Source organism: Microtus ochrogaster, assembly GCF_000317375.1.
Source record: "Microtus ochrogaster isolate Prairie Vole_2 chromosome 14 unlocalized genomic scaffold, MicOch1.0 chr14_random_1, whole genome shotgun sequence".
In the NCBI taxonomy this organism is placed as follows: domain Eukaryota; kingdom Metazoa; phylum Chordata; class Mammalia; order Rodentia; family Cricetidae; genus Microtus; species Microtus ochrogaster.
The window spans coordinates 34,047,022-34,060,306 of record NW_004949096.1 but is presented as its reverse complement, the minus strand read 5'-3'; the positions used below and the strand labels follow the sequence as shown (position 1 = coordinate 34,060,306).

At 43.4% G+C, this 13,285-nt stretch overlaps 1 protein-coding gene across 1 annotated transcript in view; it reads left to right on the top strand.

Annotated features, from left to right (window-relative positions):
* The window catches only part of Cep152 (centrosomal protein 152), a 59,664-nt gene that overhangs the window by 21,028 nt on the left and 25,351 nt on the right, over positions 1-13,285 (top strand). Inside the window, exons 11-17 of the mRNA XM_026787640.1 lie at positions 293-384; positions 1,180-1,343; positions 7,949-8,147; positions 11,246-11,365; positions 11,919-12,028; positions 12,725-12,853; positions 12,964-13,090. Of these exons, the coding sequence (XP_026643441.1) occupies positions 293-384; positions 1,180-1,343; positions 7,949-8,147; positions 11,246-11,365; positions 11,919-12,028; positions 12,725-12,853; positions 12,964-13,090 (941 nt within the window). The remainder of the gene's footprint in view (positions 1-292; positions 385-1,179; positions 1,344-7,948; positions 8,148-11,245; positions 11,366-11,918; positions 12,029-12,724; positions 12,854-12,963; positions 13,091-13,285) is intronic.

Here is a 13,285-nt window from a genome sequence, read left to right as displayed (position 1 = left end):
ATGTCCTACTCTCCTTCTCTTGCCTCCAGTTTTTCTTCCCACATTTCTCCTTCGCTTTACTCTCTGCCTGCCAGCTCCTCCTATCCTTTCTCCTGCCTTGCTGTTGGCTCTTTATTAGACCAATCATATGTTTTAGGCAGGCACGGTAACACAGCTTCACAGAGTTACAAATGTAACATAAAAGAACGCAACACGTCTTTGCATCATTAAATAAATGTTCCATAACATAAATGAATGTAACACATCTTAAATTAATATTCCACATCACATATCCTATGACTCTATCTTGCAGGCTCCATGCAGGAGGTGGCTCAGCTACAGCTACAGTTGCAGCAAGCACAGAAGGCCCACATCCTAAGTGAGAGCATGAATAAGGCTTTGCAAGTGAGTGCGATCTCTTAGAAGAGACTTGGGCAATGCTGTAGCACCTTTTTTGTACTGTAGGTTTCTCTGTGTAGTAAGGGTGGCTGGACCTTCAGACCAGGAAAGGTTTTCAGGATCTCACCCATACCACACCGCTGCTAGGTAGACCAAGGTGTTCCAGTCCAGTTCTGATCAACTGCAGAGCCAGACCTCTGCTTCCTCCTGCCAGTCTGTCCACTGTCCTGCCTATGCAGAGGTATCCTAGGGACCAGGGCATCTACGGTCCGCAGGTGTTTCCCGGGGACTGGTGATTCTACAGGTGTGGGGAATATTTAGTTGGCATGTGATTTTTTTTTCTCATATCCTCCACCATCTTAATTTCCCTGACAGTAAGGAGGATGCTGGAGAGGACTTTCAGCATTGCCTCTGCTGAAGGAAGTGCTCTGCCTGTTGATGATGCAGTCAGAGCATGGCACACTGCTGCAGGCAGAGCATAGCATGCCCCTGACTGAGCTATCTACTTTGTCCTCTGGTGTAGTGAGGCCAGGACACCAGGATACCAGAGGTATCCCAGCTAAGGAGTTTTTGTAAATATAAGGATTGTGGAAAGATCTGTCCACCTTTGCTTCCTCATTAATTTGACTTATTTGAAAATAGGGCAAGAACTGGCCTTCCTGGAGTTATTTAGAATGAATGTTAAGAATATATTTGAGACTTTTCTGCATTCTGCCGATCATTACAGTTAAGTAAACATGGGATGACTGACTTTGTTATCCAGGAAGATAATGGAAGTTCTTTCTGATGACTTTGCTGCAGGAGGAATTAACAGCGCTTAAAGATGAGATTTCTCTGTATGAGTCTGCTGCCGACCTCGGAGTGCTTCCAGGCGACTCAGAAGGAGACCTGAGTGTAGAGCTCACTGAATCGTGTGTGGACTTGGGCATTGCAAAAGCCAATCAGAAGCAGTCTAAAGCTAACAGGTACCGCATGGATAGTTTACCATAGAAGACTCTTAATAAAGCTGGTGCTGGAGGCATGGGACATGGGTGACACCCTGCGTATAAAGATCTGACTATGGGACAGTGTGTTTTAGAAACTCTTAATGAAATATAAATGACAGAAAATCAAATGGACAGAAATCTGAAGTATTAATATGTGTCTGTAGTCCTCATCATGTAGATAGACCACCAGTTATAGAAGGAGGGGATTATGTAGTTAAAATAAGCAGACTATGGGGCTAGGGAGATGGCTCAGTGGGTAATAGAGCATGCTCTGCCGGCATAAGGACCTGAGTTCAAATCCCCAGCACCCAGCACTGTGGGAGGTTGAGACAGGAGGATAACTAAGAGTTGCTGGCTGCCCTGCCTAGCTTCAGATTCAGTAAGAGACTTTGTTTCAAGGGAATAAAGGAGAGAGTGATAAAGCAGAAGTGTGGGAGCACACGCCCGTGTGCATACATGAGCACAGACCATACACATGCTCACGAATATACAGTGAGGTAGATGCCTATTGTTTTTAATGTTAGCTTTGTGTGTGAAAAGCAGTTGTCTTGCACTAATCAGTCATCTGTGAGAAAATAAGTGGGGCAATGACCTTACACTCTTTTTGAAACCTTACCGAGATCTTAAATAACTTCTTTTTTTTTTTACATTTATTTCTGTTGTGCATGTTTTGCCTGCATGTATGCATGGGCTTATGCTGGTGTCTGTAGAAGTTAGAAGGGGGCCGGGCGGTGGTGGCGCACGCCTTTAATCCCAGCACTCGGGAGGCAGAGGCAGGCGGATCTCTGTGAGTTCGAGACCAGCCTGGTCTACAGAGCTAGTTCCAGGACAGGCTCCAAAACCACAGAGAAACCCTGTCTCGAAAAACCAAAAAAAAAAAAAAACAAAACAAAAAACAGAAGTTAGAAGGGGGTCAGATCCCTTGGAACTGAGTTATGGATGGTTGTAAGCTACCACGTGGAACTGGGAACCGAACCCGGGCAGGGCTCTTAACCACTGAACTGTTTCTCCAGTACTGAGATCTCACTTTTAAAATGGGTTCTTACTGGGTGCACACACCTTTAATCCCAGCTCTTGGGAGGCAGAGGCAGGCAGATCTCCATGAGTTCAAGGCCAGCCTGGTCTACAAAGTGAGTTCCAGGATAACCATGGATGGCGGTTACGCAGACTCTCGAGAAACTAAAAAAACAAAACAAAACCAAAAAAATGGGTTCTTTTATGCTACTGTTATTGTAGATATTTTATTAGTCATGTGGGCGAGGGTGATGGGGAAGGAGTGGAGAGAGTTGCAGGGTTAGTTATAGGGTTTCAGCAGATACACTTGGTGAACTCTGCATCCTTGCTATATGGAAGGCACTTTGTGAGGTCCTGAAATAAGCTACAAAAAGTCAGTTAGAAACTGTCTTTTCCCTGGGTTCACAGTTTGCCAGGCCAGAGAAAGGAGACATAGCCAATAAGCAACCAAGTGCTGTTTGGTCAGTGCTGGCCTTGACTGGTCTGAGTTGGAGATGAGAGATGGAGTACTGTCAGGAGATTGGGTTAGGCTAAAGCAAGTGCTGCTTTTGCTGAGGAATGGAGCCTGGGACCTCGCTCATTCTCAGAAAGTGCTGTATCACTGACTGTGCTTCCGCCTCTGGAAGAAAGCATTTGGCCTTCACCAGCACTGGCTGTGTTCACTGTCGTTACTGAGTTGTTTAGTACAGATTGTGTCTCAAGTATTAAGCAATTGAGTACAAAGCTAAGTCTCCTGACAGGTTCACCCATAGTGGCCTTGGGAAGCTTGCATTTTAACACTGCCATTGCCGTGGAGAGCTACTGCTGGCAATGGATGGATTTCACGGATCAGAATCTAAAGTAATAGGGTGATCCTGCATACGAAATGCTGTTGTTCAGCTTAGGAAGGCTCTGTTTACCTGAGCGTCTTGTCTTCTGGGGCTCTCACCTCTACAGATGACAGCCTAGAGGAAAGCCAAGAAGAAAATAGTGGAGCTAGACTGATGTTTTTGGTGGGAGTCATCCTCGGGCTCTTGTCTAGGGCCATGGGACCCCATGTTTCTTTCCATCCTGTTAATTACCTGGTTTGCTAATGGAGGTCAGTGTGGCTCGGATGAAGTGGGGGGATTGCCATCCGCTCAGCCTTCGGAAGAGGGGTGTGGAAAGCCCAGCAGTGGCACAGTGGCTTTCAGTATGAGTACTGCGACCCAATCACGTGATGTTGAACAAAGGCTTCCACTGTAGTTGGCAAACACAAAAGGAGCATATTATTAGTTTTATCCCTAGGTACTTACAAATTTGAAGCTATATGTAGTCGGCTTGAAAACATACTTTGCTGTGAATGCCTCCTTGCTTGTCAGTGCCAAATGATTTCTCAGGAACTAGGGAAAGAGCGTAGGCGTCAGATCCAGGATGATGTGGACCACAGCTTTGCCTTTTATTGCTAGGTAAATGGCCTTATGCCAACTTTTTAACTTTCTCTGGGCTTGTTTTTTTTTGTTGTTGTTGTTATTTTATTTTTACTTTTTAATCAATCTTGCGCTCTCTTGGAACTTAAAGTGAGAATTAAAACAGACAATGAGTGTGAGTCTCCTGGAATACGTCCTAGGACTTACTAGGTACTAAAATAATAGCCATTTCTGTTATCTTAGAGATGACTGGCTAAAATGTGCCATTGATCAGATTTTCCATTTATCAACTTTGAATTCAACACATACGTTTTAAAGCATTTTGATCCTCAGTTTTGTGACAATGTTGGCTTTACTGGAGCACAGAGAGGTGAATCATTTGGCTCAGGTTGTCAATGGTGCCACCAGGACTTGAATTAAAAAATCTTCAGGCCTCGTGTAGTCTCCTGTTCATATTTACATGATAGTCAAGCCTTTTTACTTTAAACTTCGTTCTTCTTTGTTTCTCTTTATTGACAATTAAGGATATAGTTCATTCAGAAATAGTTTACTTTTCAGTTTGTACTGTGGTTGGCCTTGGAACTGAGTGATGAACACATATGTGTTGAACCCTTTCAATAGACATACTTCATCTTTATCCATTAAAACAAATTCTGTCTTTTGTACCTTTTGGTTTTTGTTTTGTTCCTTGAGGTAGGATATTGCTGTGTATCCCAGGTTGGCCTCAAATGTACAATCTTGCCCTGGACTCCCAAGTACTGGGGTTCTTGGCATTGCACTACCATGCCCAGCTACTCTTGTAATTTCTATTTACATAACTTCATTGCCATGATGTAGTAATTCTAATGTACGTTCCTCTATTTAATAGGCTCAAGGCATTTCATCATTACTATAAAGAAATGGCTGACCCACTCAGTTGGGAAAGTAGAGGACGTAGCTGAATTGGAGTGGGTGGTGTTATGCCTGCGTCATGAGCCCCCCCAGAGAGCACCAGGAATCCAAGTTCATGTGCAAGAGCACAGAGCCTTTGTTGCAAGCTCCAGCTCGGGCTGTCCGTCTGTCCTGACACAGTGGTTGGATTAGGGAGAGCCCTGAGCTCGGTTTGAGGCAGGGTTTTTAAGGAGTAAAGGACGGGGCGGGTGGATTATGGATTCAGATGGGGCTTGAGCTCCTGATGGTCAGGAGTGGGGCAACAGGAGTCTTGTCAAACAGGGATTAGTATTGGCATTGCTGTAAGGAAATTGGCAGCCTATACACAAGTTAAGTAGGCTATTCTTAATGTTCTAGAGCATGTAGTACTTGTTTGTCTCTATTCTTATTGGTCCTCCGCAGGGTACGGTTTGTGCTTTTCCTGGTTATTGTAAGGGTGAGGCCTAGTCCCAGTATTGTTAGTCCACAGCGTGTCATGGCTGCAGTAATGTTAAGTTAGGCCTCTTCAGGTAGCTGGTGAGAGCTCTGGAAGTCATCGATAAATACATTGTCCAGACATCATTTCTCACTAGTGGTTGATAGTTGATCTACCGTCTTTGATAAGCAGTCTCATGTCAAATTTCAAGGACATAGGAGAGAAGAAATTGGTGCTTTTCTTCCAGTGACCTGATTGTCGAATTAAAGGAGGCTGCTCTTCCCTGTGTGAGTTACCCTTTTTCTTGAGCTGCTTCCAAATCACTGACCCAGCTATCAGTGGCTCCCAGCTTTTACTACCACCCCCACCCCCCCTTCTGCTACTGCCTAGTAAAGTTGAAGGGTTTAGCTCAATGTTCTATTTTATAGTAATCTGTACACAGCTTGCAGACGCTTCCTCTCCCCATTATTATAGTTGGCTGCAAAGCTCAAATAATAACCATTTAACAAGTGGAGTGCCGTTTTCCTTAGGTCTTCCCAGCACACTTCAGAAGGGCTGCAGTCTGTTTGGGTCTCGGGAAACCCCGTTACCATAGGGTGTCGTGAGTCTTAGGCAGAATGGTCACTATTCTGACTTTTTTCCTTTTGAAGAAGGGAAGAAGATTATTATTATTTTATTTTTTTCAAGACAGGGTTTCTCTGTGTAGCCCTGGATGTCCTGGAACTCGCTTTGTAGACCAGACTGGCCTCAGATTCAGAGATGCACCTGCCTATGTCTCCCCAGTGCTGGGATTAAAGGTGTGCGCCACCACCCCCTGGCGAGAAAATTATTACAGGCACCTCTCTGCTCTCTGATTTGACCTCCTCTGGGAGCACAGAGTGCTATTTCAGTGGCCTGCTTTCAGTCAGAAGAGGAACTGTGAAGGCCTCATTTGCTTGCTGAGTGAACCGAGGACTCACAGTTTACCTCATCATGTAGCAGAGAACTTTGTGTGTATTTTGTTTCTTACAAAGCTTTACCTGTTATAGTTATAATTTCCATTTCTACAGAAGTGGGAATTATTTAAATAGGTGAGGTTTTAGATATGAAAACATGTACATAGAATATATGTATATTGTTATAATAAGTACATATATATTCTTCCTAAGGAGTTCCATTTATATTGTTAAAAATAAATCTGCCTAGTGATTTATGCATTCTCTCTTTATACATTTACAATATTCTAACATTTAAAAGATCTGAAAACTTTAAATTTCAGGAGTAAAAACTTTAATTCAGATATCACTATTTCTTTTTTAGATAGTTTTTTCTTTTTAGAAGATTTTAGAAATAGAGATGTATATTTTACACAGTTCAGTATACTCAGCTCCCATGTTCCCTATTAACAATTTGTTAAAATTAATGAACCAGTATATTTACATTGTCACTAATGTCTGAGATTTACTTGGCGTCCTTAGTATTTACCCAGTTTTAGAGTACAAAGTAGCCACTATTTAACTGTTTAGAAACTTATCTTCATCTCTAAAAAAAAATGGTACTTCAATTAGTTGAGAATTTCAAACTTGCATATAATATATTTTGATCATATCTGTCTTCCCTACTCCTCCCCTCTGTGCTTCCTAGATCCATTCCAACTTGATGCTCTGTTTCTTGTTTTTATTTATTTATTTATTTTATTAAGTAAGCCACGGAGTCCAGTCTGTGCTGGCCATAAGCTCATGGGTGTAGGACTGTCCACTGAGGCACTGGTGTTCCAGGGCCCGTGCATACCCTGAAAGGAAATTGACTCTCCCTCCCCAAAAGTCATCAGCCATGAGCAGCTCCTCAGCTGAGAGTGGGGACCTATGAAGCACCTTTCTTCTTCCTGCTTCAGGGTGACTGGCTTGCTCTCGGATAGGTCGTGTCCAGGCAGCCACAGCTGCTGAGAGTCCTCGAGGGCAGTGGCTCTCTCGTGCCACCAACACACACTAATAAAATGATTAGAAAAGATTGGACTCTCGTTCTAGGCTTTATGCTTACAGAAAATAGAGTTGAGTTTAAAGGCTGGAATACAGCTGAGCAGCAGAACGCCGGCTTAGCATGTGCGAGGCCACTGGGTTTGGTTCTCATTGGGGGGGGGGGAGAGGAGTTTAGATTAGATTAGCATGGCTTTTGTTTCAGTTTTCTGATTGCTTGGATTCTGCCCAGCCTTACAGACAGTAGTTGGTTAGGATAGCTGAGGTGTAATATTTTTTTTTCTCCTCAATATCCATATTGCCTCATTGAATATTAGCATCCCACATACCCAAAATCACAAGTGTGAGCTGTGTCTGAGTTAAACTGTGTCTAGGCAGAAAGACTAAGTAGGGAGAAACGAACCTATTTTTGTGCAAAGAAGATGTCCGTCCTTATGTATGACAAAATTCCAATTTATTTATTTTTGATTTATGTGTGTTAGTGTTCTGCCTGTGTGTTTGTATGTGCACCACTTAACCTTGAAGGCTGGAAGAGGGCATAAGATCCCCTGAAGCTGGAGTTAGTTGTGAGCCACCAAGTGTTGAGGATCGATTCAGATCTTCCGAAGAGCATCAGATACTCATAACCACCACGCCATCTCTCCAGCCCCCAAGTTCCAAATCCTTTAGCAGAGCTGGGATGTAGCTCAGTGTTAGAGTACTTGCCTAGCATGTCTGAGGCACCAGAAAACAAAGAAACAAAATGGTAAAAATACAACTGGTTCAAGATGCTGTGACAGTCAAGGCATACAAAACATGATTACCATGTGGTTAGGGTTTACAGAATAACTGTGTTTGATTTGTTACGTGGTTTAATCCTAAAACTGACCATTTTCCCGTCAGCACTGCACAGCAAGATGTCCCAAACGAAGAGCTTTCGAAGGATGAGGTTATCCTGAAGTTGAAAACCCAAGTTCAGCGCTTGCTGACCAGCAACTCCGTGAAGCGTCATCTGGTGTCTCAACTACAGAGCGATCTCAAAGAGTGCCGTGGGACAGTTGATGCTCTCCAGCAAGCGAAGGATGGAAACACAGGCATGGAGGTGAGGTCCATGTAGCCTGTATGGTTCAGCAGTAAAGAGAGCCTTTATGCTTTGTAGTTAAGTTCTTGGTTTCCGGGGGTTCCTTTGACTCTTGAAGTAAAGCTTACAGAAAAAAGCCACTTGAAAGGGTATGTTTGCTTGTTCTTGGCACCTATAAATAAGATGCCAATTAGGTTAAATTCTTTGTTCACAAATGAAAGGTGTACTATAGGTGGAGGCTGCTAGTTTGTTTGTTACTGACCGTCCAGGCCCGAATACTCACATAGAAACTGTATTAATTGCAACATTGCTTGGCCAATGACTCTAGCGTATCTTAAATCTTAACCCATTTATATTCTTTTGTATTTTACCATGAGGCTCGTGGCCTACTGGTAAAGTTCTGACTGGCAGCTTGCATCTTTCTCCCTTCATGTCTCCCTGACTCCGCCTACTGTTCTCTATCTCTGCTTGGAATTCCTTCCTTGCTCTATTCTGCCCTGTAATAGGCCCAAGCAACTTCTTTACTCATTAACCAATAAAAGCAACACATATACAGGAGGACTTCCCACATCAGACTACTACATAAAGGGGCGTGTGAATGTTGTCGGTTGGCTTGGTGGTTCCAGTTAAGCTCCTTGGAAATGCCCTCACAGGTGTCTAGAGTTGTGTCTCCTAGGTGATTCTCAGTACTTTGACATTAATAATCCAGACTAACAATCATCATTCCAGCCTTTCTCAACTTGACACCCAGCACATCAGTTTTAATCATAACATCCCACCTCTGATGCACACTTACCTCTTTAACTCAGACACAGTGAGGAACAGGAGGTTCCTCTGTAATAATCTCTAACAGTTACACTTGTTTTTCCCCTACCTGCCATGTCTGTAACTTTCAATTTGCTCACACTCCTTTGTTATATGAGGCGACTAGTTAGTTCCCAGCTGCTCAGCCCCAAAATAATCACACAGAAACAATATTATTTGCAATACTATTTGGCCAATTGCTTAAGTGTATTTCTGGCTAACTCTTATATCCTAAACTAGCCCATCTCCATTAATCTGTGTATTGCCACATGGCAGTGGCTTACCAGGTAAAGTTCCAGTGTCCATCTCTGGCGGGGCTCCATGGCTTCTCCTGATTTTGCCTTCTTTCTCCCAACATTCAGTTCAGTCTTCCCTGCCTAGCTCTACTCTATCCTATCACAGGCCAAAGGCAGTTTCTTTATTAACCAGTGGTATTCACAGCATACAGAGAGAAATCCCACATCACTCCTTTTCCTACCAAATTACATTTTTAGTATCTTTCTGCTTTGCCTACTCTCTGACTGGATACTTGAATGAGAGCAGAGCCGAGCAGTGAGTGTGCCTGCACCTTGGCTCAGATACTAGAAAGTCTTAATCTCTAACCTAGAACAAATTAGTCCATTGCATTGAAACTTAGCCTCACTCAGATTCTCAGGGTGCTGCTGCAGAATGCAGCTGGGTTCTTTTCTAGAATGTTACGTGAATGGCCTTTGTCCAGTTGCCAACTGAAACCCAGAGAGCCAGACTTCACTGTCTGAATTCCTTTCAGCCTCCTAGTCTTCCCATGCTTCTACCAGAATTGTCCAATGGCTCTGCTGCAGCATCTCATCATTTCCCTAGCTCACAGGTCCACAGTCTCTGAAATTCCTTTAGCGAACTAGTTTAAAAAGTCTGTTAGTCACATGGTCATGTAGTCAGGGCAGCAGTGCCCCTGTTTGGAGCAATCTGTGTTCTGTTTCTAATGACTGTGTCCAGATCATGGGATAGATTTCAGATACTTTGATGAACTAAGTGGATGTGCTGATTTCCCTTTAGAGAATAAGTAACTTACAGATATGGAAACGTTCAGATGGAAGGGGACACGCAGTTACATAAACAAAGAGTTTCCACTGTGGTGGCAACACAGAATGCAGGTGAAAGAACTGTTAGCTTTCCCTTTCCCCCAGTTCAGTAGCCGAAGATAACTGCTGATGTTATGGGTCAAGGGAATTTGCGCTCATTCCTGTACCATCTAGCAGCGTGTCCATTCTTATGACTTGTCTAGAAAATAATCTACCAAATATATCATGCATCTTAAAAATAGTACCTACTAAGTAAAGTATATATGTGAGGTATGCTAGTTAAAAGTACGTAAGAGAATATGTTAATCCTATTGAGTAAAATGTAACAAAAATGGACTTTTGCCTAATTTCAAAATAATCTTCTCCTGAGATCCACGTTACTAACTATAGTGTGTGAAGCCAGCAGGCAGTGGGGCAGTGCCTGGGAGGCTCTGCTTTTAGCTGGTCACCACCAGTCAGGAGGCACGACTGCATCTCTTGTCTCTTACAAGGAATTTTTTATTTCTTAGCATTCGTGCTAGAAGCCTAGCCTGAATTTAGTGTATAACACTAGAAAATACCAAAATGAGGGAAACTGTCACCAAAGTAACTGATTAGCACTCTCAGAAGATGCCGTAGGTTTGAAAGCTAGTGCAGAGCTATTATAGCAGGGAGGAGACGGGAAGATTAAATGCAGTGTGGCATCGATTTAATCTTGGTGCAGAAAGGGCATTAGAGGGAAGTGGGGGTGTTGATATGGAGTCTGTAGAATGGTTGATTGCATGCCCACGTTAGCTTTCTGCTTTGATGATTGTGATTGTATCTGGGAAAGAAGATGAAGAAAAAGACCTGGGAGTCATTGTTCTAGTCAGACATCTTTTCCCTGGGTGAAATTACTTCAAAATGTGTCACAGCCCACCTCGTCCAGCAAGGATGAACGCGACCACCGGAGCTCTTCTCACTGCAGTTTATTCCAGGACTTTTATTCACTCTCTCTCTTCCTCTCTCCTCTCTCCTTTTTTCCTCTCTCTCTCCAGGCAAACCTCTCCCAGCCCTTAAGGAGGCATGGGCTACCAATCCCGGATTGCCAGGTGGGCACTGCCCATAGGTTCACGCATATGCAGGCAGCTGATAATCATGGCATTATCATAGCATAAGTCAGGTCTTAACCATCTCAGGAGTTGATTATACATCTCCATCAGGTGTGACACCATGCAGCTCGCTACAAAAATGTATAACTTTATTTTTAAACTTAAAACCTTTTAAAACTCTCAGGCTAAAGCAGATACCTCTGGAGGAGCAGCTGATCAGTTTCGGCTTGATTCTTCTGAGACAGTTAGAGAAGACATTTTGCGACTGAAAAGTGAAGTTCAAGTCTTACAGCAGCAGAACCAGGTGAATAAGCGTCCCGACTGTCAGTGGGACTTCCCATGGCCTTACTAAATGCACAGGGAGTGCAGGCTCCTGTAGCAGACACGGGCCATGTGGGTTAGTAGACATGCTTTGGGAAGTTCTTGTGGTTCTGGCTGTGTCCCTTATTGGTGCTTTGGGTAGTAAGTACGTTTATTGGAAGGTTGAGTGGTTCCTATTTCATGTGGTAATGCACCCAGCGATCAATAGCCAGCTCTCGACCAAGATGTACAACTTTTTTTATTTTGATGAGGATTATTGAATTCGAAGGCTTACTTTAAGGTATCAATCAGCTTAATACTTCTCTGGTTAAATAGTTCCATTTGGTGCATTTTAAGACAAATACAGTATATTAATGTTTACTCCTATTAGAATGCTAATTACTACAGAAATATGTCTATCTTACTTAGATGTGAAGATAATTTTGTAGACTTGAGAGAGAGATTCTATCAGATAACAGTATACGGCTGTGGGTATTATGTTAGACTGATCATTACAGGTGGTGTTTCTTTTCTGTCATCCTTTGTTCTGTGTCTAGCAACTTAAAGAAGCTGAAGAAAAACTGAGAAGTACAAATCAAGACTTGTGTAACCAGATGAGACAGATGGTCCAGGACTTTGACCACGATAAGCAGGAAGCTGTGGATAGGTGAGACATGTTGGTGCCTTGCTTTTATCTCCTGGCTTTCCTCCTGGATAGCCCAGTCTTCTACCCTGGCAGCCCCTCTCCCAAAATGGAGTGAACTGTCCCTGTGAAAATCTTAGACTGACAGAGGTCAGCCCCTCCTTCCCAGATTATAATGTGGAACACCAAGACAGAGTTATGTGGTGGGCTGACCCTAGCTGCACTTCACTGAACTAGTAGAGCCGTTTCTAGAGGCCTCTGGGAAACCAAATACCGAGTTACACATATGCAAACAGACCTTTGGAAGATGACTTGTAAGTTGGCTACTGCTGGTATTTGTGTAGTAAACATGTGTGTTTTGAATTCAGGGGCTATTTCTCAGTTATTTCAGTTAAACAGTTACTTCTTAATAAACACCAGTCTCCAACATAGATTAACTATTCTGTTTGAAGTGGTGGGATATAGTCTAACACCTAAATCCAGTTTCCTCTAGAAACATGATGAGAGGAATGTTTGAAGATTCCTGTAAGACCAGTGGATTTAAATGAGCTGCTCTTGGTTTTGGTTGGGGGAAAGCAGTCTGACCTAATTATGATTTGCATTAATGAAAACAAGGGGGAAGGAAGGCAGGCAGGAGGGTAGGCAGGCAGGCAGGCAGGAAGGAAGCCCAGTTCATCCTGTCCCTGGTGCTGCATGGCTTTAGTTCCCCTCTCTTTCTAGGTGTGAAAGAACTTATCAGCAGCACCACGAAGCCATGAAGGCTCAGATCCGAGAGAGTCTTTTAGCAAAGCATGCTGTGGAAAAGCAGCATCTCCTTGAGGTCTATGAGGGGACACAGTCACAGCTCAGGTAAGAGGAGGCCTCACTGCCTGTTTGCTCCAAAATTTGGAGTCATGTATGTGTGCACTCACACTTGAGTATGCACACACCTACCTACTTGCTGGTTCTGTGTCTCCAAGGTCTGACCTGGATAAGATGAACAAGGAGATGGCTTCCGTGCAGGAGTGTTACCTGGAAGTGTGCAGAGAGAAGGACGAGCTAGAATCTGCTCTCAGGAAGACCGTGGAAAAGGCTCAGGAGCAGAGGGTAGGCCACTCCCATGTCCTCTCATGCCTCATCATTTCCACTAACACTTGCTTTGGCCAAGTGTGGGAACGGTGTTCATAGAGGCTTTTTATTTGATTATATCAAGCTATTGTGGCTCACAGAATAAAAAATACTGAAATTGTTATTAAAACCTTTGTGGAAGGGTGACTAGATGGGGGAAGAGGATGTTTCTTT